At 39.0% G+C, this 27,901-nt stretch overlaps 1 protein-coding gene across 1 annotated transcript in view; it reads right to left on the reverse strand.

Moving 5' to 3' along the window:
* Window positions 1–1,423: 1,423 nt before the first annotated feature.
* Window positions 1,424–27,901, reverse strand: part of LOC134648084 (long-chain fatty acid transport protein 4-like) — a 29,771-nt gene continuing 3,293 nt past the window's right edge. Inside the window, exons 2-12 of the mRNA XM_063502537.1 lie at window positions 14,349–14,502; window positions 12,872–13,112; window positions 12,069–12,288; window positions 10,552–10,753; window positions 7,674–7,807; window positions 6,794–6,852; window positions 5,295–5,438; window positions 4,076–4,149; window positions 3,335–3,562; window positions 2,519–2,672; window positions 1,424–1,594 (exon numbers count right to left, since the gene is read on the reverse strand). Coding sequence (XP_063358607.1) covers window positions 1,443–1,594; window positions 2,519–2,672; window positions 3,335–3,562; window positions 4,076–4,149; window positions 5,295–5,438; window positions 6,794–6,852; window positions 7,674–7,807; window positions 10,552–10,753; window positions 12,069–12,288; window positions 12,872–13,112; window positions 14,349–14,502 — 1,762 coding nt within the window. The 3' untranslated portion in view covers window positions 1,424–1,442. The remainder of the gene's footprint in view (window positions 1,595–2,518; window positions 2,673–3,334; window positions 3,563–4,075; window positions 4,150–5,294; window positions 5,439–6,793; window positions 6,853–7,673; window positions 7,808–10,551; window positions 10,754–12,068; window positions 12,289–12,871; window positions 13,113–14,348; window positions 14,503–27,901) is intronic.

The following is a 27,901-nucleotide window of genomic DNA, read 5'->3' on the forward strand; positions in this document are numbered from 1 at the left end:
ACATTTGAAATGGATGACTTTTAATAATAATTATAAGGGTGTGTGGCATTTTTAGCAGTGTAGTCTTTTACTTTACATGTAGGTAATGAATTTAAATAAAATATTCAAAAAAATATTTCAGGTTACCAAAATATTACCAACTGTCATGTTTATTTAAAATAATATTTATATACAAAAAATGCGTCGTACCCAAGTACTTGTTACTATATATTTCAGGAAATATAATTACGCAAATAGATATACGTAATGTGTTTATAGAACATGCCTTGCGCATCTAATTGACTGCTCGCCTGCACCACAACACTCGCTGATTTAAAACGTTCACAATCCAACAGTAACATACTAATTACGGAAATAGTTCTACCACCATTTTACTAGCACGTAAAATACCATTAACCGCATCAGAATATTATAGTGAATTTCACAAATAAGTGCAAAGTAAACACTTCCACTAAATAAGTTAACAACGTAAAAATATCACCTTAACATTATAATCATCATAAAATATGTAAGATAATCTAATTAGTTATAGTACAGCATCAATTAATCGTATAAATCAATTATCCGCCTTCACTTTGGTCTCAGACCTGCGTTTTCAACACGGCCTAAGTAAAACATTAATTTCGCTACTAGCTCCGACCCTGTACCAAATCACAAACAAAAACGCGCTAAAGAAAGCTAATTGTAAGTACCGGCTTATGACAATAGGTAACTAGTTATATGTTCATTAATGGAGCAAAATCTTTGACTTTTATAGGCAGACCTCGACACCTTTGATTGCGGAGTGCGGTGTAAGAATAGTGCTATGGCATCGAGTGAAGCCCAGAGCCGTATGAGTTTGTAAACACAGAGAAAACAACACGAAAATATTACTTATAACAAAAAAGTTTTTTTTAAGGTCATGCGTCTTGCCTCTTATTTAATATTGGGTTGTAAGCGCAGTTATAAAATAACTTTAGGTAGGTACATTTAGTTCTCTAATTGTATGTTACGAATAAATGGCCGTATAGGTAGGTAGATTTCTGGGTCGATATGTACCTGAATATAATTATCGAACCAGAAATGTACGGCAAATTGCCAGGTTGGTAAGTAGTATGAGCCGGCGTGCCTAAGATGGTTGCACTTTTATCGTCTATCATCTGTTCGACACTTGAGTGACGCATGACACCATAACTGATAAAAACTCAACCAATTTCCGTACATATAATACACTAAGAGCTCATTTAGACGGCGCGCAAACTCGTATACGATTTTAGTTACATTGCGGACTATTGAGGTTACATCAATTCAGCCGGTTGATCAAGCTCGCTTGCGAGTTCTCGCCCCGTCTAAACGAGCCTTAACAATCTGTAACATAGTTGAAGCGCGCTCATAGCCTAATGTGTCTGCGTCAATCTCACTTGCTCACGTTTCCCTTGCATGGGTCTCGGGGGTGGGTGTGTTTAGAGCTTGACGCGGCCGCTGCAGATGTCCTTGAAGAGGTCGGTGGTGACGGGCACGAACTGCGCGCCGGCGCGGAAGTACAGCGGGTCGCGGATCACGTCCGGGTCGAAGCCCTCCTTCTGGTACTGCAGCTTCTTTAGTTTGAATGTGCCTGGGGGCAACAAACAATTTTTTTTATATATCTTTTGTTATGAGGATAACTATAAATTCAGAACTAGTGAACTACCTATAATCCCATCAGAGATGTTCTGCTGGGGCAATCTTTTAACGCCCATAATCTTTTAACGCCCATAGCACGATCGCCATAGATAGCACGACGGCCAGGTTTACTTCCTCGTGGTACCAGCTCGATGGTATCGATGAAATTCAAAAGATCGGAAGTCAATCCTGGATACTACTAGCTAGAGACAGGACGGGGTTCAGACCTACCCGAACTAGGGCTCATTTAGACGGGGCGAGAACTCGCATGCGAGTTTCATTACATTGCGTTATTTGTAACTTAAATCGTATACGAGTTCGCGCGCCGTCTAAATGAGCTCTTACACGATGTTCAGGAGCGCGCTACGATTACAGGTCAAAAAAAGACGATGCAGGAAGGGCCAAGACAATCATTTATCGACAAACGCAATCGAAAAAAAATGGATCAGGATGACAGATGCGAACGAAAAGTGACGTAGGTAATCATTTTCATCGTAAGCTTCGATTGGCGTTTTTATATCGTCGGGTGACAAGTAACTAACATCATTGAAATTATTGGACAATAAACCGTGTTACAAGTGTAATAAAGTGCATTGTTACTTTAATATTTTGATAGTACTTAGGGTATCATCTTGGGTGGTCCCATTCGTTTTTCGTCAAGTTCTTAAATTAGTCCTATTCTGCTTTCGTCACTCATTCTACATTGAAAGCCACCGACGATTGTGACGAATGTAGAATGAGTGACGAAAGCAGAATAGGACTAATTTAAGAACTTGACGAAAAACGAATGGGACGACCCAAGATGATACCGTACTTAGTGACTTTTACTTGTCACCCGACGATATACGATTGTGATTAGAGTCGGGTCGGGCCTTACTGGTGACGTCGAGGTCGTCGACGATGCGCAGGAACACCGGGCGCGCGTAGGCGGGCAGCGCGTCGTCCACGTCGCGCGCCAGCCGCGCCAGCTCCAGCCCGCGCGAGCGGTCCGCCACCGCCGCCATGCCCGCGCGACCTTCCGTCTGGGGAATCTGAAATGCATACATTCTACTATTATATCGGACAGTTATAACTATTACCTTCTCGACAATTATTCAAATCGACATTCGATTACTTACACTTGATCGACGGCCCAATTTTATCAGTTAAGTACCTTCGTTGTCATCATTTTATTTAAGGTACTTATCGCTGTAGGTTGGAGCTGTATGTTGCGTACAAAGAGTCTGGAGACCATCGTACCTATTACGTGACGATGTATGCGGTCTCTCTATGCGCAAAGCAGAGTATTAATAAGCTCTAAGCGGAGTGATCACGATTAGGCCTAAGAAAAGAGAATTGATCCTTCAAGTTCCCTAACAAGAATAAGTGTAAGGCCCGAGTGGACGCTCGAGTTGGGCGTGCAGCGGGGCGGGGCGTGTGGCGTGTATGTTAAACAAATACAAGCGTATAGTAGCGGCCTTAGTGCACGTTGCTCAAATTACTTGTGAGCTCGACGCCACGCTGCACGCCCCGCCGAACGCTCCGCTTCGAGCGTCCACTCAGGCCTTACACTAAGTTCTACTCGATTTTATTATTAGGTTAATCTAGTGTAGTTAAGCCCGTTGTTCTGCAGCATAAGCAAAGATAATTATCAATAAACAATCCCGGTACGCAATTAATGTCATCATAAAAGTGTATGTCAATGGCCACTCACCGAGACGCCGTACACCACGACCTCCCTGTTGCCGAGCGCGGGGCTGGCGGCGAGCGCGTTCTCCACCTCGCCCGTGGACACGTTCTCGCCCTTCCAGCGGTACGTGTCGCCGGTGCGGTCGCGGAAGTACAGGTAGCCGAGCTCGTCGCCGACCAGGAGGTCGCCGCTCACGAACGCCGCGTCGCCCTTTCTGAACACATCGCGCTCTAGCTTCTTGTTACTGTCGGTCTGGAATAAAAGAATAGTTATTTGTACAACAAGAGATCAAAGTTTGATATTTCTTCGAGTGCTTATTTTGAGTCCCGTGCAAGCGAAAGATTCTATAATATGAATCTAATTTAGAATCTTGAGCGTAGTAAGGGACTTAAAAGCGCACGAGATGTAAATAACTTTGATCTCGTGTAGTACACAACATTTTTCACCTCAGCAGTGAGAACATATTAGAGAACCCTAAATGTATTACTTCTTCATCACTTACCTCTATTAACTCATGTTTTCTTAAGATATACCAACAATTAAATTTTCACCTCAGCAGCTCGAACAATGGTACTTTGCTACTTAAAAACAGTGAGCAAAATCGCATTTTGCTCATTTTGTCTCACTCAGTGAGCAAAATGCGATTTTGCTCACTGTTTTTAAGTAGCAAAGTACCCTTGTTCGAGCTGCTGAGGTAAAAAATAATTTGTAAAACTCATGAAACTGTCGCCGAACAATAATTCAATGCTGGAAGGATTAACCTACCTTGTCGACGTAACCGTAATATTCCCTCGATGCATTCCCCTGAGCTATGAGACCGATGAACATGCCCGGTTCGCCTGAAATGGAGAAAAATATATAATATAGTAGATATTTACGGTATGTAACGAATGTTTGAATAAAATCTTTATTGTAAAAAAAAGCATTAACAATTTCACAGGCGAACTTATATCTCTAAAGTAGTTGAAAATGGAAACTTAAGTGTAAACTGTGTAAATGTCGCAGTCGGATCGTATAATCCGCCGTATTACATTACGGCTAGCCATTTTACAAAACAGGGGCGTCTTGAAATGCGGCGGTTCGACGATTAGCCGGATTGTCATTGCGATACGTTCTTCAATAAGGCGGCCTACGTTTAGCCGCATCGTATCTACTATTTAGATTGTAGAGTGACCAGTTCTTTCGGTCGCCTACGTAACCGGAGTTTGACAATGTTTGCAATTTAATTTATTTTTCTCAAAAATGGACGGCAAAGTCGACGTTGCCGGTTAAAAAATAGGTCGCGAAGTGCGTAGTTTATGGTCATTCAAAAAATTAAAAAGTTAAAAACATTGCAGTCTCGATTTCGGGACTGCAATGTCGCATACAAATTCCATTATTTAACGAGTTCCAAACTTTTTAAAACTTCAAATGGCCATATCAAATGAAGGCATAGGTCCCTTAAACAGCCAAACAGATGATCAGCACTTATTATTATAAAGCCTATAACAGACTATCGCACCGCACCGCGACCTTGGAGCGTCGCACCCATAAGTGAGAGCGAGAAACAGATATCTCTTTCTCGCTCTCACTTATGGGTGCGACGCTCCAAGGTCGCGGTGCGGTGCGATGATAGTCTGTTACAGGCTTAATGTTGGTACCGCGACTATTTACGTGTGTCAAATAGGTTGGCGTATTTTCAGCAGAAAAATACACTTCTTTTTTTTTAAAGGCGGCAAGCTAATTTTTTTAATGGTTGTATTTTTTTCTGTGAAAATTAATGGAAAATTAGAACGTTGCTTCTGTAAGTTCCGTAAAATATTTCTATTTCTTGCACCATTTTTGAGAAAAGCACTATATATGACTCGGCTGGAAGGCTGCTTGCTGGCTTCGGATTCAATTAAACGGAATCCCAAGGTCGTCCGTTTAAAACGAATCCTCAGCCTGCAAGTAGCTACTTCCGAACCTCGACAATAATGTACTATTTACGAATTATAAATGTTACCCGGGTCGCAGCGGATGCAGAAGCCGTCAGGGCCGCGCACTAGCGCGCCTTGCTCGTCGACGCGCACCACGGCGATGGGCAGCGCGCTCGCCGGCAGGATCTTCGGCAGGAAGCCCACCGCGCCCACTGTGTTGTCCACGTTTACTAAAACCACGGAAACTGTACATTAATATTTTTTTACTAGCCTATTTGAGTGTTCCACTGAGTGGCCTTAGTTGGGCCTTAGGCTCTCCCCTGGATCTCGATAACTCCCGATCATGTGACAGGTTGGTACCTACTTTCCTAAAGGTGGGATCAGACGGTTAATTTTTTGTTCATTTTCTAGTTTCATTATTCATCTTTCACTCAAAGTGACACGTCTGAACACAAAATGAACCAAAAGTGAAAAATGAATTCATTAGTGAAAGAATCCAACAATGTTGGATATTTTCATTCGGCATCTTTCATTCGGAGTGCGAATGAACAAAAAATGAACAGTGTGAACACAGAAATGAACGTTCATTCGGATTATGCATATTTTTCTCGAATTCTGTAGCTCACAATCTAGCTAGACAAAGATTACAATTTGGAGTTATATTCGGCTAGGTATACCTACTGTCTCTCATTAAAGTGTTTTCTTTCGCTATTAATGGACCTAAAAGGTAGTAGAAGTTCTTCAAAATTATTGTTAGTCATCCGCAAATGATTGCAATACGATTCCGGATCTTCATCGGCTATTAGTTCTCTCTGCAATGTTTTCGAGGCACCAAATAAATTTCTTCTTGCGATCCAAGGTAGCACACACCACCGACGACGCTTTCGTACAACTTCATTCGGCGCCATAGTGAACGAAAATAATAAATGAATAATCTTTCCAGCAGTCGTGTGAACGTGAAATGAAAGGAAAATGAAACATTCACTCAAGTGAACATTCATCCGAGTGAACCGTCTGATCCCACCTTAAGATGGTTTGTGAATAGGCAAAGCAGGTGGTGGTGACCAATGAGCGGAAAGGACCTACTTAGTTAATATTAGGTATTATGGTTTTATGGTGTTCGCAAGTTTTGCAGCCTCTGTTATCAGCTGATCTTTTTTATGATCGTTAACTATAATTAACTTCTGATTGCAATTTCGTCTGGAGATTGCATTTGATTTGGTGTGATATAATCTTTCTCTAGGTTGACTTTATACTGCAGGTATTATAGGCTGAATAAAAAGAACTGGCGCGAGATTTGTTGGTAGGTACTGTACTATTAAAATTATTATAAGTTGAATCCGCGAGTAGATTCTCATGTACTTAAATGTAAAAAAAAGTTTTATAGCTAATAATGTCTCTTCTCTTTATATACCTACATCTTTCCGCTATCTTACATTCAAAATCATTAAAATACCGTGTTTCATTAGTTTAATAAATTCAAAGAAATTCGTCCTGCGTATATGCAAATACCCTGTTATCATAACTACAAACAGTACTAAGCTTTGTTTACAAGTGATGTCAAAGTGATAAAATATAAACTCACTGATGTTTGCGTTGCCCTCCGTCGCACCGTAAATTTCATTTATCTGGGGCACTTTGAACCTGTAAACGATGTCACAACAAACAACATTAGCTTACTCGTGCATTCATTAAGACAACAATGCCTTCGGCTGATTAGGCAACCGCTGCGGCCCCAACTTATTTCTTATATTCAAATCATGATAAATTACTACATATTTAATTAAATAGCAGCGCAAGTAAGTAAATGAGGTTAGGTTCCTACTAAAAAGTTCAGCGGCCAGCGTTTCTATTTGAATGGTTAGTCACTATTCATCCACATATTATACTATACTAAGTAGATAAGGTACCTAAATACATACTAGGTAAACGAGTAATGTTCTAAAAATGGCTGAAATTAATTATTTCGATTAAATAAAACAAGTAAGTACTTATAACAAGTGACAAAAAGCGCTGGTGGCCTAGCGGTAAGAGCGTGCGACTTTCAATCCGAGGTCGCGGGTTCAAACCCCGGCTCGTACCAATGAGTTTTTCGGAACTTATGTACGAAATATCATTTGATATTTACCAGTTGCTTTTCGGTGAAGGAAAACATCGTGAGGAAACCGGACTAATCCCAATAAGGTCTAGTTTCCCCTCTGGGTTGGAAGGTCAGATGGCAGTCGCTTTCGTAAAAACTAGAGCCTACGTCAATTCTTGGGATTAGTTGTCAAGCGGACCCCAGTGGCAAATGCCGGGACAACGCGAGGAAGAAGAAGAAGAAGTATAGCAGCAGGTTAGCTGGAAGAGATCCCTTACAGGGATAAGTTCGCCTTTGTACCTTTATTTCTGTAAACATTATGTAAACCTGTGTTGTGTACAATAAAGTGATTACTACTACTACTACTACTACTATAACAAGTGACCTGTCAACGATGCTCTGCCAGATGGCCGGGCGCATGCCGTTGCCCACCATGATGCGCACGCGGTGCTGCGCGTCGGTCGGCCGCGGCGGCTGCGCCAGCAGGTAGCGACACATCTCGCCGATGTACTGCGCCACCTGGACACAACGACACGCTTATTTAATCATATGGCATATATTAAATTGTTAAAATTAGACTTAGGTATCTTTCTCCTCTTAAGTTAACTTGCATGACATACAATGTACATCTGGTCTCCCGCGATACATGCCTAGCCTAGTGCGGGGGACTCCTGGAATTTCGGCATGTCAATTTAGTTATGCACAACTCTTAACAGTAACTCGTGTTGTAACCACTGTTGTATCCTTTCCGTGCAATAAAATATATTTTTATCTTTTTTATCTTTTTTTTATATGTCACCGTAAAATTGTAAACACTCGTCATATTATAATCTCGCTACTTACATTATAAACTGACGGTAGGGAGATTATAGTCTAACCTAACCTAACCTCTCCTCTTAAGTTAACTTGCATGACATACAATGTACATCTGGTCTCCCGCGATACAGGCCTAGCCTAGTGCGGGGGACTCCTGGAATTTCGGCATGTCAATTTAGTTATGCACAACTCTTACCAGTAACTCGTGTTGTAACCACTGTTGTATCCTTTCCGTGCAATAAAATATATTTTTATCTTTTTTTTATATGTCACCGTAAAATTGTAAACACTCGTCATATTATAATCTCGCTACTTACATTATAAACTGACGGTAGGGAGATTATAGTCTAACCTAACCTAACCTACGTTAGATTATAAACTAACGGGTTCACAATCTTACGGTGTCATAGACATAGACATTCTCAAACAATATGTAGGGGAGATAGGGGAGCATTGGGCACTTTTTTACTTAAGCCTTAATAAAAATGCAATTTTTTAACAAAATCAACTTTTTACTCCTTATATTAGTAGCACATATATTTGGCTTCAATTATAACGAAGAACACTTATACAATTATAATCAGTCTCAAAATTGCAAGAGATTTTCTGAATACTGTCAAAAGTGCCCAAACCTCCCAATGGTCGGGAGGTTTGGACACCTCAATGGGAGGTTTGGGCACCGTATTAAATAGGCCACTTACTGGTAAATTACTTGAATATTAAATAATATAATCATAAAAACTTGCAATAAAATCAACAAACAATCAACTGTTTTAAACTATAAGTACTCAAAACAAAAAAATACTATAGATTTAGTACTCAATACTCAGTATTCTTACTTCAATAATAAAATTTATCTAAGATACGGTATAACCCAGATGGGCTTATCAAAAGTATACTTAGAGCTGCCACGCTTGACCCATATCTTTGGGTTTGGCAATTTAGTTTTGATGTCTTTCAATGGGACACTTGATATATCTTCAATCTCTGGATACATAAATGTATTACGTATCTTACTCATACGCATAAATTTAATAGTTGCCAACTTGCCATCGAGTGACGAACTTCTTCAATTTGGCCAACATAGTGATAGACAGTTTTCTTAGTGTCAAATTTCACTAGCACATAATCTTTGACCTTAAAATTTCTATCTAATACAACCACATCATCTTCATCAAACGAATTTTCTTCCTCCAAACATTCATTTTCTATTTCCTCGTCACTGCTTATTTTCCTTTATTTCTTCTGTTTCGATGTTAAAGATTTATCAAGTTTAGGTATTGCTTTCTTCCCTGTATTTTTATTTTTTTTGTCTTCTTTTTCTTTGTTCTTTTGGCGTGACGGGAGCATTGGGCATGCCCAAACCTCCCTTTAAAATTAGTGTTCAATGCTCCCCACCCCTTCATTTCACAAATAAATTCAAATATGTTTTTTGTAGTCTAATGTTTTACCTTAATTTATACGTTAATATTAACTTTCGTAAACACATAACTAGATGACAATACAGAAACTTACGGCTTTACGCAGATCACGTTGTTATTTCCTTCGAAATCACATCAAAATATTTACTATTGCACGCACGAAACGGTCGACACCATGTGACACTGACAACTAATCAAAATGGCAGATGACATTAGCCTGAGCGGTGTTGCCAGTTAGTAAGCTAAACTACCACAGTATACAAAATTAAGTACCTTTCATACGACCCGACTTACAAGGTGGTGCCCGAACCTCCCGACTGCCCAATGCTCCCCTATCTCCCCTAAGTAAGCTAAATAAAATAATTATAAATCCACATTCAGGGTCACGACACGCTGATATGTGTTTTCAGTAGATGGAAATGCCTACTTGAGCAAGCAGCAGCCTAAGTCTCTATGTACCATTATTCACATTGTTAACTGACAATTCTTAAACCTTATTCAAAATACATAATACCTACACAACACCAAGACCAACATAAACGACTCCAAGAATTTAGAAGTGCATAGTGCATGATGACTCTATTACAATATTCACATTTCTCTTAATTACTTGAGTTTGAAAATCAGACCAGGGTATCGTGGTCGTAAAATGATCTTAGGTTAGGTCAGTACTTTATGTTATCTTAGGTCTGTGACGTAGGGTAAGTTTCTAGGGTGTATTTTTGGGTAAAGATAAAAATATCATACGAGTAAACCACCAATAATCGAAATCGTGCTGTTTTCACTTTCAGCGGTCGCGTGCATGACTGCAATAACATGTTACACAACGAAGACCTGAAAAATATCTGTCATCACGATCTTATTTATAGAGCCATATATTTTTGCGGCCTTCGAAGAGTAACATATTATTGCAGGTGACTGTACCTCCAAAGTTGGAAAGGCATTCACTGGTAGCGGTAGCATTCACGTTCAGCAACTACGCGGTGAAAACATGAAGTAGGGTAGGTACTTTATATGTTTGGTTACCGTGCACTGATAGTTGATACAGTCAGTCCAGTAGTTGGACGCGGAGAACCGGGGGCGGACGACGGACGGGATGCCCTCCACGAGCGCCGCGCCCGTGCCCACCACGCCGCCCGCCGTGTGGTACATCGGCAGCGGGTTGTACATGCGGTCCCAACACTTCAGCCCCAGCATGTGCACTGTTGCCAGCACCACTAGAAGGTACCTGGCGAAGAGGTGCTATTTTAAGCCGAGGTTTTTAGAAAAAGCTTTCGCTGACAGTGTGTTAACTGTTCATATAATTAAATTAACGAGCATACGTCATTTTCGCTGTCACGATAAAGGTGGGTTCTTAATCAATAGACTTCAAGAAACTATATAAATGGAGGTAAATGATAATGATTATTTTATTACGACTATACGAGGCACGATTGTCTTTGAGATCGCCATTGATAAGTAGGTAAAGGTACATTGTGTGCTGTCGAGTACCCTTAATGAGTTTAAAGTCTATAGTCTATTTTTCCTTTCAAATGACCGTCAGGTAGGAAATTATAGATAAAATTTGTCAAGTGAAAACCACAAATTAATCATAATTATGTAGTAATCTATAGGTGAACACTAAATGTAAATAAAAGAAAACGCCGAACGAATAAAAGAAGTGCGGTTTTGACGACCGGTCTGGCCTAGTGGGTAGTGACCCTGCCTGTGAAGCCGCAGTCCTGGGTTCGAATCCCAGTAAGGGCATTTATTTGTGTGATGAGCACAGATATTTGTTCCTGAGTCATGGTTGTTTTCTATGTATTTAAGTATTTGTATATTATATATATCGTTGTCTGAGTACCCACAACACAAGCTTTCTTGAGCTTACCCTGGGACTTAGTCAATTTGTGTACAAATGTCTTATAAAAAAAATAGCAAACTTGTCATATAAGTACTCGTCGTTTTAGATAACTACTAGTAGGTACAAAATGTACAAATTAGTTACGACCACGACTGGTCATAGGATAATTTGGACCATAATTGGGATCCAGGCTAATACTCAGGCATAAGATAAAACAAAGTCGCTTCCCACTGTCTGTCTGTCTTTCCCTATGTATGCTTAATCTTTAAAACTACGCAACTGATTTTGATGCAAGAGCCGGGGCGGGCCGCTAGGGAGCGTTCAATTATTACGTAACGAATTTGGGGGGAGGGGGGGTGTTTGAACTACGCGTTACGTAACATTGTTTTTTAACCCTTCAGAACTTTTCGCCACTTTACGGTACTTTACGCCACATAATAGACTATCTATTGATCTATTGATATAATTGTATAGTAGCAAGTGTAATTGGTATTGGTGTAATTGGTATACTGTAACCGTTCTTGTGGTATTAAATAAATAATTGTGGCCTTTAGGTAAAAAAATGGTCACTTGGTGGTTACGTAACGTTTTACTAGGGGGTACAGAAAAATTGCGTTACGTAATACTTGAACGCTCCCCTAGTAATAAACAAAATTATGAACTATTGAGACCAGGAAAAGATGCAAATATTACTACATACTTGGAATTGGGAAGCACGGCAGCCTTGGGCATGCCAGTCGTGCCCGAAGTGTAGATGTAGAGCAGCGTGTCCTTGTAGTGCGGCGGGTCGGCGACGAGCGGGTAGTCGGGCGGGTGCCGCTCCATCTCCGCGCCGAAGTCCAGCACGCCGGGCGCCGGAGTGCCGTACAACTGGAATAGCTTCATGTCGGCCGGCAGCTGGCTGCGGACCTCGGCCACGGCTGTCCAAACAAGTCACATTATACATATAGTTTGTCAAAGGACGAGTCTCATTTCAAACGTAGACAGAGAGAATCATACTATCTTTGACTTACACTAGTACTAGCACCACTTCTTTTCTGTTCTGTTCTTACTGACTGACAAATTGGTTTGACCAACTGTATAAGATGTTTCGACATAAATGGGGGAAAGTATGCCTTCCTACAGAAGGATATTTTTGAACTCTTACACAAGACATATTTATTTATTATCAAAGACATCATTCAATTACATCACTCCATGTAATGAATAATGAAATGAAGTTGAGGATGGTTGAGTAGGTTGGTTGGTTGGTTGAGTACTTAGGCCGTTTAATCAGTATCATATTTATTTTGTTAATACATAGACATGTACAGTCACCGGCAATAATATGTTACTCTTCGAAGGCCGCAAAAATGTGTGTGACACGCTCTTATGGCTCTACAAATAGGTGTCAGATATTTTTGCGGCCTTCGTTGTGTAACATTCTCATTTTAGTACACAGCGAGGTGGTGGCTCATCCATACTCTGACTGGCCATGCTAACAACGTACTGCGAGGATCATACCGTCCGCCATCTGGTCGGAGAACACGATGGCCTTGGCCTTGGCGACCTGGATGCAGTGCAGCAGCGGCTTGTGCCGCAGGTTGCTGTTGATGAGCGCGGAGACGGCGCCGAGCTTGGCCATGCCGAGCCACGTCCACACGTACTCGGCGCAGTTGGGCATGAACACGCACACCACGTCGCCACGCTTCAGACCGACGTGCTCTTGCATCACGCGTGACACTTGGTTAGATTTGGCAGCCATCTGTGAAGGATTCATCGGGTTTAGTATCTTTTACATTTAGTGTAGGATTTCATTTAACAGACACTGACAGAGACGCCTGATTTGATTAATTACAGTAGGTACGATTTAAACTAAGGTCAAACATTTATATAAACTGATTTATGGGCCAGTTATCATTAGATATTTTTAATTCATTTATTGCATGCTAAGATACCTACAGGAACCTAATATGTAATTACTAATTACAATTTGCAAAACGGTAGTAACCAGACTTGTAATTTCTCTGACGACTAATTTTAGTACCGCTATTTTGGATAGATCGCTCCGGTTCCGCGTGTTCCTATTTATGTACGCAGTCATTACAAACCCTTAAAGATTTAGCTGCATATTCGTTGTAAGTCGGTATAGTTTACGTAATTCTCTTTGGTATAGATATTGGTTATTGATGGATACAAAAAAAACCGTTGCCGTTTTTTTCTAAACAGCATTCTTTGTATTCAATTGGTTTGTCCTGATACGGTTATATCGCGGAAAACCGTAGTAATATGTATATATGAATATATATGAGTCATGTAGGCAGTAGCATTAGTGGCTATTGTCACCCTTCCATTATGAATGCATTTAATGAGTAGTAAGAAATGACCTAGGTCTGGCGACCTTGGATATACGCTATAATCAGACGAATCTTCAGAACGACGACGTAGATAGGTAACTACTTCTCACGTTATCAGTAGAACAACGACTTTCAGGGCTGTATCTAAGTAAATAAATACTTATGTAGGGAGGACCTTGTTCCTTTTAGGAACCAAACATCCATAATTCCATATCAATTAGAGTGTGCATTAGATGTTTTTAAAATGATACAAATAAAATATACTATTGTAGTGTCCCTTCAGTTGTTACCTGTGCCTGAGGATATTTGAATTTCAAAGCAGTCCAGTCCGCATTTTAAAAAGGTCCCGTATTTAGAGTGTTGTCTATATTAAGATCTGTGCCCCGTTTATCAAAAGCTTGTAGCTTGTATAATACAAGTGGAAGTCCCTTTCCATCAAAAGCTGACAAAATAGGGACGGATTACTGGATTTACGCTCATGCCGGTCTTAAATCTTACCTACTATAAATTAGAGATCACACACGGCATTGGTTTTTAGTAAAAATAAGCTCATGCCGTGCGCCGCGTAGATTTACTCAGAGCTCAGAGCAAGACTCGCCTAGCGTAAGCGCTGCTCGGTTTGGGGATAGCTAGAAACCACTCACCTCCTTGTAGGTCCAAGTGCGGTCTCCGACGACAATGAAGCAAGGCGCGTCGGGCATGAGCGCCGCGCGTTTTGTGAACAGCCCCGCGACCGTGGCATCCTGTTGCCCCCATATCTTCTGTCGGACGATGCCTTTCACGTAGCGGCACAAGAATCTGGCGACAAAACAAGCAAATGAACACAGTGATGTGAGTAATGACAAGTATGCTATTGATCTGAAGAGATCCCAGAACGGAATGATACATGACAACACCTGAGAATGTAACTGACTAATCTTGGTATGGTATGTTGCATCTGAATACGTTACAAGAAGTTTAAATAAGAATTAGATGCCATGTGTCCATGTATCTATAGATCGCTAGAAACTGGTAGGATTGAACTTTTCTCAGTGATTTCGGAACTCGAGACGTGCTATCAATACTCGCAGTTCAGTTATTCAATCATTCATAACGTAGAGTACGTACTACGTGTTACACATAATACATAAAATATTATTATAACTAGTCAGCTACAACAGGCTTTGACGAGCGTTACGCAGTTTCAAAGCGTCACCTGCTAAGTTCACCGGGTTCCCATCGACAAGACCACCTTCTGAACACGTGCTGCGTTAAAGATTAACCTTGCGACCAAGTCTATGTGGTGTGTCTATCGATTTCAGAATGTTTCATTCGAAACACGTAAAATAGAAAAAAGGAATCCAATAAAATATAGACTTGAGTGCCGTAATGAAAACCGGATACCTTTATATCGACTTTTCCGTCAAAAAACTTTCCCACAGCCTATCTGCAACGGCTATGATCGCATTATTTATGGAAATTCTTTATTGATTTACAACTCATTCAGATAGGTATTTATTACTTCATACGGAATGTAGTTTTATCATTATTCTATCATACAGCAGACAGTGCATTATTAGGGTTGTAGATCTGCAATACGTCAGTCATTCGCTGAACCATCCAAGGGCCAGAATCCAACTTATAAAATCCACATGTCATTACAGTACCTACCAACCAGACCAGGAAAAATAATTAATTAAGAGCTTTTTAATATTAGGAAAACTTAACAACAATATACCTAATAATTTAATTAATTGAGCACTAGACTGGCGCTTCCTTTTAGACATGCGTTACCCTACCACGTTACCGGAATTTTAATCAATACCGAACTAGGTATCTAGGTTTGCAGTTAACATCAATAGTAGAGGATAAGACTACGCACCAAAAGTATGTGATATACCCTCAAATACTTTTCCAAATAGATACCTATATCTCGACAGTTTCGGTTAAAACGTATCTGCAACAATTCGTGTGTTCTACATATAGAGACAAAGCTATCTTTTTTGTTAAGCTATCAGAGAATAGTAGATACTTTTGGCGTTAGGGTGACAGGACAGTCAGGCTGACAATTTTGATGCTGAGTGTACCTGCTAAGTAAACCGGTTTAACTTATTTGTTTTCAATTATTATTTTCGAAAATCACACATAATTATAAAGATTAAAGGAACACTTAAGAAAAAATATTAGATGAGGCCATAATCATAATCATCCAAAATATATAATTAAAATATAAACGCTGTTCTTAACTTGAAACTTCACTTGTAACACCTATGCATAAGAATGTTATTGTAAGTCGGCATTAGCTTGCAAGTTTTATGAATTGCGACCCGTTGGTTGCATTAGCGTGCAATATTAGCATGGACATGTAGAAGCCATTCGAATGCACCGCGGCGGCGGCGCGGCCGCGCGATCCCGGTGGCGCAGTTTGACGCAAGCGGCGCCGCCGTAATCCCATAATTCAATGAAGACAGCTGACCTTGCACTTTGGGGATCGGCGGAGAATGGGGATTGACATCATAATAATGAATTGCAAAATTTAACTCAATCGAACACCAAAAGATGCAAGATACATATTTATAGGTACCTCTTTGAGTGTAACTGTTATTTTTTTGTTTTCCCGGTGGTTCAGTTCAGCTACTAAGTGCAATTAAGTACTTCTTATCCTTATATTGGACTAATGACGTCAGCATCTAATTATGAGAGACGTGTCTCTTAATGTCAAATTGTTTGTTACAATGTTGATACAGATTTATTTCCTAATCGCTGTCGCATAGATATCAAGCGCATCGTCTCCGGCTAACTGGTATACGTTTGAGCTTCGATTAGTACTACGTAACGCATAGTTGTTACGGATCTCAAGGCGACACTTATATTGGTTTTCTCGGTAAGTGGTTGTAGTTACAGGCGAGTAGTTTCAGTACCGTAGAGCTATTCTACGCACGCGGCTGCTGCATCCAAAATAGCTCCGCGTAAACATTCTATAGGTCAAACAACCTCGATCGATACACACTGTCTTAGCAGATTGATCAATGCAATCAACCTCTAGTCTACTAGGGACTATCGGGAGTTCCATTCCAGATCAACACTTACATGGATGTGAGGGATCATCGTCAGGGACATGACGCTTTCTTAGTACTTAGGAAAAATTCAAATTGAATGAAAGTCGATCAATTGATGGATAACCTTCTTGATTAAATATTTTTATAAATAGTGCTGCTGCTGCGTCCTGTAACCTTTAAAATAATTAATTCTTGCAAAAGTTAGGCTACATTGCAAAAACTAAACTTAGGTACTCAAAGGGACAGCTGGTCTAAATGTGTGCATGGCAATATGCAATAAGGTAAGGTAAACCGAGAGTATGCCAAGGGCAGTGAGTCAGGAACGAATTAAAATAGGCGGCAGACGGGTTTCGCGGGCTTTCGGGAGGACGGCCCACCGCAGACAACCGTTACGTGACAAGTACAATTGTTTGCTCAACATTTGAGTAAGAAATAAATAACCCTGCACTTTGGACGGATGGGCCTAGCCCTATCCCTGCTTGATTTTAACAGGTTGCTTTGTTATTTCTACCGTTTAATTGGTATAGATTTAGTATTGTTGTGTAACTATTGATAGCATTGTAAGGAGGCCTCATTAATGTTTTTAACCTAATTTTTAGAACGAAATATACTACTAAATACATGTAAACACTAAACAGTTGCAATCATCGTCGCAGCGCGCCCCCGACACGAGGTGGCGAATGTAGGTGGCGGCAATCGATCGCCCCAACCCACGTATAAATACTTATAGGAGAAATCGTTCAGGGCCGACCTTTAACTCGCAGGACACCGGAAAACGAGAGATAATGGTCCTTGTTATAGCACACTTTGTTAACCGCCTTCAAAAAAAAAGGAGGTTCTCAGTTTGACCCGTATGTATGTATGTATGTATGTATGTATGTATGTATATTTGTTCGCGATTATCTCGCGTTTGGCTGAACCGATTTTGATGCGGTTTTCAGAAAAGTGGTTCTTACATTCTGGAGAAGGTTTTAGTATACATAGATCTGAGCTGATGCTGAACCCTGGCTGTACCTAGTGGAACTCAGGTTTGGTGCAACATAGGCCCACGCTGTTTTGATCATCCGTCTCATCTTGATGAGCACTTGGGAGAGCAGTACCCAAGATAGAGCTGATGCTGAACCCTGGCTGTACCTAGTGGAACTCAGGTTTGGTGCAACATAGGCCAACGCTATTTTGGCCATCCGTCACATCTTGATGAGCACTTGGGAGAGCAGTACCCAAGATAGAGCTGATAGAGCACCAAACCACCCTGGCTGTACCCTAGTGGAACTCAAGTTTGGTGCAACATAGGCCCACGCTATTTTGGTCATCCGTCACATTTTGATGAGCACTTGGGAGAGCAGTACCCAAGATAGAGCTGGTGCTGAACCCTGGCTGTACTTAGTGGAACTCAGGTTTGGTGCAACATAGGCCCACGCTATTTTGGTCATCCATCACATCATGATCAGCACTTGGGAGAGCAGTACCCAAGATTGAGCTGATGCTGAACCCTGGTTGTACCTAGTGGAACTCAGGTTTGGTGCAACATAGGCCAACGCTATTTTGGCCATCCGTCACATCTTGATGAGCACTGGAGAGAGCAGTACCCAAGATAGAGCTGATGCTGAACCCTTGCTGTACCTAGTGGAACTCAGGTTTGGTGCAACATAGGCCCACGCTATTTTGGTAATCTGTCACATCTTGATGAGCACTTGGGAGAGCAGTACCCAAGATAGAGCTGATGCTGAACCCTTGCTGTACCTAGTGGAACTTAGGTTTGGTGCAACATAGGCAAACTTTGTTTTGGTTAACCGACTTGTCGTGTGCCTATGTTGCGGAGTTCCACTAGGTGGGTCGATGAACTTTTTTCTAACTGCCTTTAAAAAAAGGACGTTCTCAGTTTGACCCGTATGTATGTACGTATGTATGTGTGTATGTTTGTTCGTGATTATCTCGCGTTTGGCTGAACCGATTTTGATGCGGTTTTCAGAAAAGTATTTGTTACATTCTGGAGAAGGTTTTAGTGTACAGTACATGGATGGTTTGAAAAACCAATTGGACCCGGTAGGTGGCCATGCTATCGGTATACCTACCAACAAATTTATGTTGCTAAAACCGATTTAGATAAAATAGTGGAAGTGGGAGTCGGACTCGGACTGGGACTGGGAATGGGAGTGGAAGTGGGAGCAATATACATACAAATCGTTTAGCACCAAAACGTCATACATATTATGTTGTGTTGCGATTATCATCGAGTTAGGCCATCACCAACATTAGTAGACTAAATGGAGAGCCTAACAAACTAGTATTTTAGCCCAAAACCTAAAATAAATGAAGTATCTACCTATCACTAAAAAGTAAAAAATAAAATAAAATAAATAAAAAATAATTAAAAAATTAAAAATAAACAAAAATAAAACCAAAATAAAATAACTTAATATAATATCTTTTTTAAAAAAAGGGAACCGCCTTCAAAAAACTAACCCACTGAAAAGTACAAAATAATTTTTATATGGCACCCCTTTACGTGTCCAGTCCCTATCCCACGGCGTAAAGCAATTTTTTGCCAAAAAGTAATTAATACCTAATAATAAGAAAATTAATAATCATCCGGGTAATTACTTAGTTTTTGAAGGCGGTGCCAAACCAACAAAAACAGTCTTTACTACCAATCAGAAAAACAATACGAGTACGTAGTACCTACAAGAACTAAATTAATGAGTAAACTAAGTATGTCTTTATAATGCAAGTAAGTACAGCGTTCTTCGTTGTCTAAAATATCGGTTCTCAAAAATTTTGGTTTGGCACCGACTTCAAAAACTAAGTAATTACCCGGATGATTATTAATTTTCTTATTATTAGGTATTAATTACTTTTTGGCAAAAAAATGCTTTACGCCGTGGGATAGGGACTGGACACGTAAAGGGGTGCCATATAAAAATTATTTTGTACTTTTCAGTGGGTTAGTTTTTTGAAGGCGGTTCCCTTTTTTTAAAAAAGATATTATATTAAGTTATTTTATTTTGGTTTTATTTTTGTTTATTTTTAATTTTTTAATTATTTTTTATTTATTTTATTTTATTTTTTACTTTTTTTTATCCATTGAATCGACCGAAAGCGCATTGAACTGTCAAAGATACTACATTGTAGGTAACCTATAAGGCAGTTCAACTACTTTAGACAGAGGTACAAATACTTATGGATTGGGTAAGGTTAGGAGATAGACGAATGGTTATGTGCGCAGTGCGCATCTAAAATGTTTCTTTAACATACGCTATATAGGTATTGCTGCATTTAATTATAAACAATCTACTTTTCAGAATTTGGATTAATGGGATAGAATTATGCCTTCCCAGAAGACAAGTAGGTATACTATACTACTTATGTAATTACATAAATCCTTAAAATTTAAGATATATAAAATAGTAGGGAACAAGAACACTATTGATGCTTAACAAAAAATCAATTGTAACAGTTATTTATATATTTTACAAGGGAGTAAACTTGTTGTTTAATTACTTCTCGAGCTTAATATTAACACCCGAGCAAGATGTTTCCAAAATTGAATTCAAAATGTGGAATATTGAGCACTGCGAGGTTTCAAGGCACAAGATTTGAACATATTTTGAAGAAACAACTCAAAATACTTTGTACCTATTTACTCTAGAGGATAAAGTGCAGCGTCGCACACTAATTTAGAAGAATAAAGAGAGGCTTTCCGAGCGGCTAGATGTGGTGAAAACAATATTACCTACCTACATTATATAAAAGTGAAACTATTTCATACAATATGTAAACCTCATCTCATTGACGTCTAATTTAGTTTTAATAGCATCCCCATCCGTATGGTAAGGTTAGGTGAGATTAGGTTTTGTAATTCATCAACATTCATGGTTATTAGTTTAATGGACCATTTAAATATGTACATATCTACGTGTTTTTTAACGTTTGCTTTATAGTCTACCTACATTACAAATGATTTGATCATTATTGAAGACTAGCGACCCGCCCGGCTTCGCACTGGTTAACAAATTATACATAAACCTTCCTCTTGAATCACTCTATCTATTAAAAAAAGCGCATCAAAATCCGTTACGTAGTTTTAAAGCTCTAAGCATACTCACAGACAGACAGCGGGAAGCGACTTTGTTTTATACTATGTAGTGATGATGATAGGTAAAACAAGTAGACTACCTATTTATCTATTTTATACACAAACATTTAGTACGTGTCACGTACTACGTGAGGCTTGAAGCACCTAATTAAACATGATAGGAATATACTTAATCAAGCACAAATAATGTATGTACTTGTATCATTCGGATACCTAAGTTTCCGCTCCATGGTAATAGATATCATTTTTGCGAGGAGCAAGACTTAAGTGCCACGACAGGATTCGTAATGCGTAGTCGAAACTTACCAAAGTATGAAATTTGGCTCGAAGCGATATGGCCAGAGCGCCACTTAGGCAGATTAGACTCTCGCGCGAGCTACGAGACGAGCCGCGAGCCGCGCCACGAGACGCGAGTGTAAGCGGTGGGCTCGCGGCTCGTCTCGTGGCTCGCAAGCTCGTCGAGCTAATATAATTTAAACACTAACGGCACGGCATAAGGTTTATAACCGAATGACAAGCCGAACGCGAGTGTAAGCGGTGGACTCGCGTCTTGTGGCGCGGCTCGCGGCTCGTCTCGTGGCTCGCGCGAGAGTCTAAATCGACTATAATCCGCGTATTAGGCGCCATCGATTGGAATAGCTCTAATTTTACGAGCTCAGGGGTTTAATGTTTCTCCTCGGTGACCGATCTACGTACTATTGATCCATTAATTTACCATAAAAATAGACACAGATAGTGTTTTATATCCTTGGTATTTTAGAAACTTACGATTGTTTGATAAATTGATATGTTCTCACTATCGCTTAGCTTACCATCAGGTGATCCGCCTGCTCGTTTGCCTCCTATATCATAATATATACTTATGTATATATATTTTTAGATTGACTCAAAATAATCCAGCTATTCTGGATGAATGTAATAAAAAATCTGGTTCATGTGTCATCCTACTAACTTGTCTAGGTACGTACCTACTTAAATAATCATAACATCCTCCTCCATAGTTGGGAAAATTATGTTTCTATATAGGCGCGTCGTATTGTTTTGAGAAAAACCGTCATCTCATGTATAAATAAATGTATGTATAATTATAATACAGATCGTGACAGCGCGTTGAGACATTATTTAGTGCATTATTATTACGCTGCACAAACTTCTTCAATGATAATTTTAACTTGTAGTACGCGCTTTATCATGTAGCCTGTTCCATGAATGTTACAGAGAGGCAAAGCCAAAATTAAAAATATGTATCTGATTTATGAACGTAACTCCTACGTTGAACGGTTCCCGCGCTGTCAGCTGTCAAATGTCATTGTGTTTATTCATGTTAGCCTGGACCATTGGGGCTTAATAAAATATAACTTTTTTACAGAAAATAATAGTGAATGTATATTGAATGTGTGAAGGAATAAAGTATTGGTGTGCGACGGTCCGACCAATTGCAAAGTTGGAGGAAGGTGCAACAGTGGACCAATATCAAGTGCTTATTTGTTCATGATTTTCGACGTTTGTGCTAGGTGTATATCTGTCCGCTAACTGCACATGGTGACTGAGCTGTGCACTGCATTCTGGAGCACTATTCTAGGTGCATCTGTCTGCTAACTGCACACGGTGGTTGTGCTGTGCACTGTGCAATCTGGAGCACTATTCTAGGTGCATCTGTCTGCTAACCGCACACGGTGGTTGTGCTGTGCACTGTGCATTCTGGAGCACTATTCTAGGTGCATCTGTCTGCTAACTGTACACGGTGGTTGTGCTGTGCACTGTGCATTCTGGGCCACTATTATAGGTGTGTCTGTCTGCTAACTGCACATGGTGACTGAGCTGTGCACTGCATTCTGGAGCACTATTCTAGGTGCATCTGTTTGCAAAATGGCTATACTAAGCTTTTTGGAGTACTAACCTAGGTATCTCTGATGATATTTGGACTTGGCAATCTTTCACATACTAATACTAGGTGCATTCAATGCCAGTATATTTGGGACATTGTGGTGTTGTCACTTATTCCTTACTAACAGCACTGAGATATGGCTCATATCCTACCTGCCAATGGCAGTGGACTTAAGGCCACAAGTCTTGCTAGAACTGGGTTTTGTGGCCCCATGAGTTAATCAATGTGCACGGAGGCACCAGAAATTTGGATATGGAAAAATCCTAATAGGACAACCTCGTTGTTTGTTTTCAGATGTATAATTAAGAACATTACAAAACCAGTATGACCCAAACAAGATTATGCAAAAATAATCTGCGCTGTAAAATTTTATTGGTGCTTTGAAGATGAGCCCAGCGACTTGAACTGCGGCTGTTGAGATGCTTGTCGGTGAGGAACAAGGCTAAGTATTTGTTTGCTAACTGTGATGATTTAGCTCTCAATCAATTTTGTGCTGCAACCGGCTGTCGCTTTTAAGTGACTTGACTTTCTTTTGTGTGATTATTATCACTGAGAATCTTCGCTAAAGCAGCGGTCCTGTAAATACTAAAGCACAATAAATGGCATTAGAGATTACTTTACAACATGCTGTCGACAAGTGATATTATAAGAAAATCTAGCAGATAAACTAATGGCTTACGGCCTGGTACTTCAACTTCAAGGGCTCAATTATCAATCATATTTTCCAATGTATGTTTTGCTGTTACTTGTATTTGTTTCATATGATAAAGTATTCATTTAACATTACAACATACAAAAACCCTGGTCAAAAGCAGCGATAAGGAGGCGGAGCAACATTTTCCTCTCTGCAGTCAGTGGTCGCACTCAAGTGACATTACAACAGCCTGTGTTCATTTAGAACAAATTCTCAAAAGCTGTGGTTTATTTAAATACACTTCTTTAATTGCAGTGACATCATATTTACAAGGATTTTGTCATACAAAATTAAATTTTTTGTCTGTGCCAACAGATATTCCGAAATATGATCAACTCTGTGAAATTGATAGTCAAATACTAGAAAACTATATACTGTGTGTATATGCCTATGATGTTCTTATAAAATAATGTACACCTTATACAGTTTAATATTAACTTTAATATTTTTCTCTACCAAATCCTAAGAGAAATAAATACAGATACCTATATATTTAAGATGTAAATATATTGCAACTAAGCAGTTTAAGTCAACAGGGAATTGGAACTGTTATGAAACTAATTAAGTAATGACATAAGTCCTTTTATTAGACAATTAGACTAGGTGTCGATATGTGTTAGACCTTTCATGAAGTGTCTAAGATCTAGAGGTCACATAATGAGCAATTGTTTAGATTATATATCTATTGTTGAAGCTCATTATTAAAAATGTTTTTTATACTATGTAGGTGCATACATATACAAGATACACTTAATTAGTCTTGATACCATTACCTATATGGAGCTATAATCAAATGAAACTAGATCCTTAGTACTTACCTCAGAAAGCTGGGTAATACTAGAATTATTTCTTTAGCCAATAAGGACAAATACAAACTCAAACAACAGATAAAGTCCTTATTAGTTTTAATGAACTTTGCTCATATAAATGGGTTGTTGTACCTATAGCTACAAGTTTGGCTAATGAATATGGTTATGTGTGTATTTAAAGAGCTGAATAGATAAATGTACCTATACTGAATTTCGTATATTTTAAAGAAATACAATGCCAATATATCACCTAATGTGACATAATTTGGTGGCTAATTAAAATAAAGGGTTATAAATATATATTTTTTGCAGATATTTAAGTACTTACAGTAATACTTACACCCGTGTGGAAATTATTAAATGAGCCTAATAGAATGCATTAGGTACATTAATTTTGTTCAGGTTATTATGGTGGTCTTGTTTATATTTAAAGACCCTCTTTTCCGGTTTACCACACTGAGATACATCTGAGAGAAGACAACACAGCTATCGCAATTATTTATAAACCGGTAAATTGAAATACAGTATTTTTATGTCTAGGAACGTTAGCAGTGGTGTGAAAAGAGACATTACAATATTCTACTTAAATGCTATATGTGCTTTAAGTGTCATAAGCTGATTGAGAGAAAATAATGTAAGATCTCAGATTTAACGAAAATTAAATTTAGAATTTCTTACAACATTTTGGAAATCCATATACCTACCGAGTTATTGGTTATTATACAAACATCCTGGTGAAGTAACCCAGATGTTTTTTCTACATAAGTAGATGCTTTTGCAAAAAATATTTTATCTATGTTTTCCTTCCAACTGAAACGAAATCTAAGGTATTAAAATTTAGGGAAAGTAGAAGGCATCAAGGCTCGGTCATTGTAACTACTCAGTTTACAAAATATTTATATGCATATGTACATATAATTGTATGGATTTGCGCCCCAGCTCTCATTTATAAAACATATTTTATTAACTGGTTTCAAGTTTCAACAGCGTATTATCCTGGTTACCCCAGTGTTATCCAGGAAGTGCCACCAGCCATCACTGAGGGAGAAGAGGAAGAGGAAAAAGGAGTACAGTACGGTGTAATCCCTTGCGCCCAACACCGTCAAGCACACACACACTTTAAATTATGGTGTATGTTATGTAAAAATTAATTACATTAATTATTTTATGGGATCTGTTTCAGAAGTGCTTGCCGTTTTAATAGCATTACTTATGTAATGAGGGAGCTAGGTATAGATGTGTAAATAATTGTAAATCTGCTCTTGTGCTTTTATTGGGGAATAGGCTCTCCTCAAATGATAGCATTGAACACTTTATGAAGAACGTTTTTTCGATTACACCAAACTCAACCATAAAGTGTGTCCTAGTACCCTTAATCGGTCTTAAATTATTTATTAACAATGTCACCAACTAATGAAAATCATTCATTACAGGATTAAGAAAAAGTAAAAAATTACTTTAACACTTTTATTAGCTGTTGTGATTGTACACAACGTGCAAACCCTGTCCTTGATAAAATATCAAACTTTACTGTTATTCTGATTGATAAATTTCAGCAACCCTTGCTATCCATAGCATTAATTTTTCAGGGAAAACACTAATTTTAAATTGAATCAGGTGTAAAACATTGATTACCTGTATATAAATAACGAACAATAATATTCGTGATGGTAGTTATTAACTTGTTAGTGATTATTTATTGCCCTCAAAATCATGAAAAAATCACTTCCCAAACGATTTGTAGAGGGATTACTTAAGTCAACTCTTAAAGATTTGTATTGATATATTTTTATTTTCACCACCTATTTAACCTGTTATGTGTTGTGTCAACCGTAAATCGTTTAGGAGTTATTGGTGGAAGAAAAACATCAAGGTGGAGTGATTCTTGTAATGATTTTTCTCAATTTCATAATCATGGTTCCATCCAATAATTTTGGTAAATCCTTACTATGTTATATGAGAAAATAAGTGTTACTTAAAGGTGTAACCAGCAACACACTGCCAAGAGTTGCTTATAGTTGTTGTATTCGCCAATAATTGCATCTCATGCTATCCTTTGATTTCTTTGATATTCCTATAATAATTAGGTTTTATGTGGTATTTGGTGGTATAAATGAAAATACTTAAGTACCTATTAATAAATAATAATATAAAAAATAATAATTCAGCCTTTATACGTCCCACTGCTGGGCACAGGCCTCCTCTCATTCGCGAGAGGGCTCGGGCTATAATCCCCACGCTAGCCCAATGCGGATTGGGGACTTCACATACACCTTTGAATTTCTTCGCAGATGTGTGCTATTAATAAATAAGGATCAAATTATTTTTGTTTCAACTATCTATACGATAGACAGTTTGATGAAATGATATCACTAGATCTCTAAATAATGTTGTAAACTAAATATACCTACATATATTCTGAAATCAGTTAATGATAACTAAAAAGGTACCTAATTTAAAATGAAATAATAAATCATTGTTAATCATTAATCAATGATTTCATTGTTCCCATACAAAGCCAAATCAAACTTTGAATACTTATCTCTAAACATCTACAAGTTAAAATTATCATTGAAGAAGTTTGTGCAGCGTAATAATAATTGGAAATTAAACGAACTTACCTGTAAGTGAAGTTCATTTCAATTATATTAGCTGCACAAACTTCGAAATGATAACCCATCCCACCCAGTACCCACGTTGTCCTGAGACAACCAGGGATTCGTGTACCTACCTATAATCCCTGTCAAAGTTATGGTAATATTGGCTTTGCTGAATTGGGGGCCAAGTTATTCCATCAATTGGCATATTCACTGCCAGCGTGAGCTACAAGCATAGCGGATACCATATGTTTTTTCCGCTTTGTAGCGATAAGTACCTAAGAATAGAGAACCCTAGCGGGCTACTGGCAGTGAAAGTGTTATGTCTTGGCTTGTTACTCTAAACTAAATGACATTTGACAGCTGACAGCGCGGGAACCGTTCAACGTAGGAGTTACGTTCATAAATCAGATACATATTTTTAATTTTGGCTTTGCCTCTCTGTAACATTCATGGAACAGGCTACATGATAAAGCGCGTACTACAAGTTAAAATTATCATTTCGAAGTTTGTGCAGCTAATATAATTGAAATGAACTTCACTTACAGGTAAGTTCGTTTAATTTCCAATTATCTTATACCTTTATTAAGTCTTTAAACGAGCAATTCTTGTTTATTTCTTTTTATGTATATATTTCGGGGATCTCGGGAACGGCTCTAACGATTTCGATGTCGGGGGCGAAAAATCGATCTAGCTAGGTTTTATCTCTGGGAAAACGCGCATTTTTGAGGTTTTAAGTATATGTTTTCCGAGCAAAGCTCGGTCTCCCAGATATTTATATTAAGATTAGGTTTAGAAATGTTTGAGGAGACCAGATGTTATATAATGAGTAGGTATAATAAAACATAATAATCAGTCTGGCCGCGTCGTGAGCGTCAAGCGCAGTGAAGCTCGAAGACTGCAGCCCGTTATGATAACGGAGTCCAAAATACCGACACGTTTGATGGCGCTTCAGGGAAACGAAAATCACGTCTAATCAATACTAAGTCAGCCAAGTAGGCGAATGGTAAAGACTTGTTCCTAAAAAAGAGGTTTTTACGACCGGTCTGGCCTAGTGGGTAGTGACCCTGCCTGT

Source organism: Cydia amplana, chromosome 5, assembly GCF_948474715.1.
Source record: "Cydia amplana chromosome 5, ilCydAmpl1.1, whole genome shotgun sequence".
Taxonomy (NCBI): Eukaryota; Metazoa; Arthropoda; class Insecta; order Lepidoptera; family Tortricidae; genus Cydia; species Cydia amplana.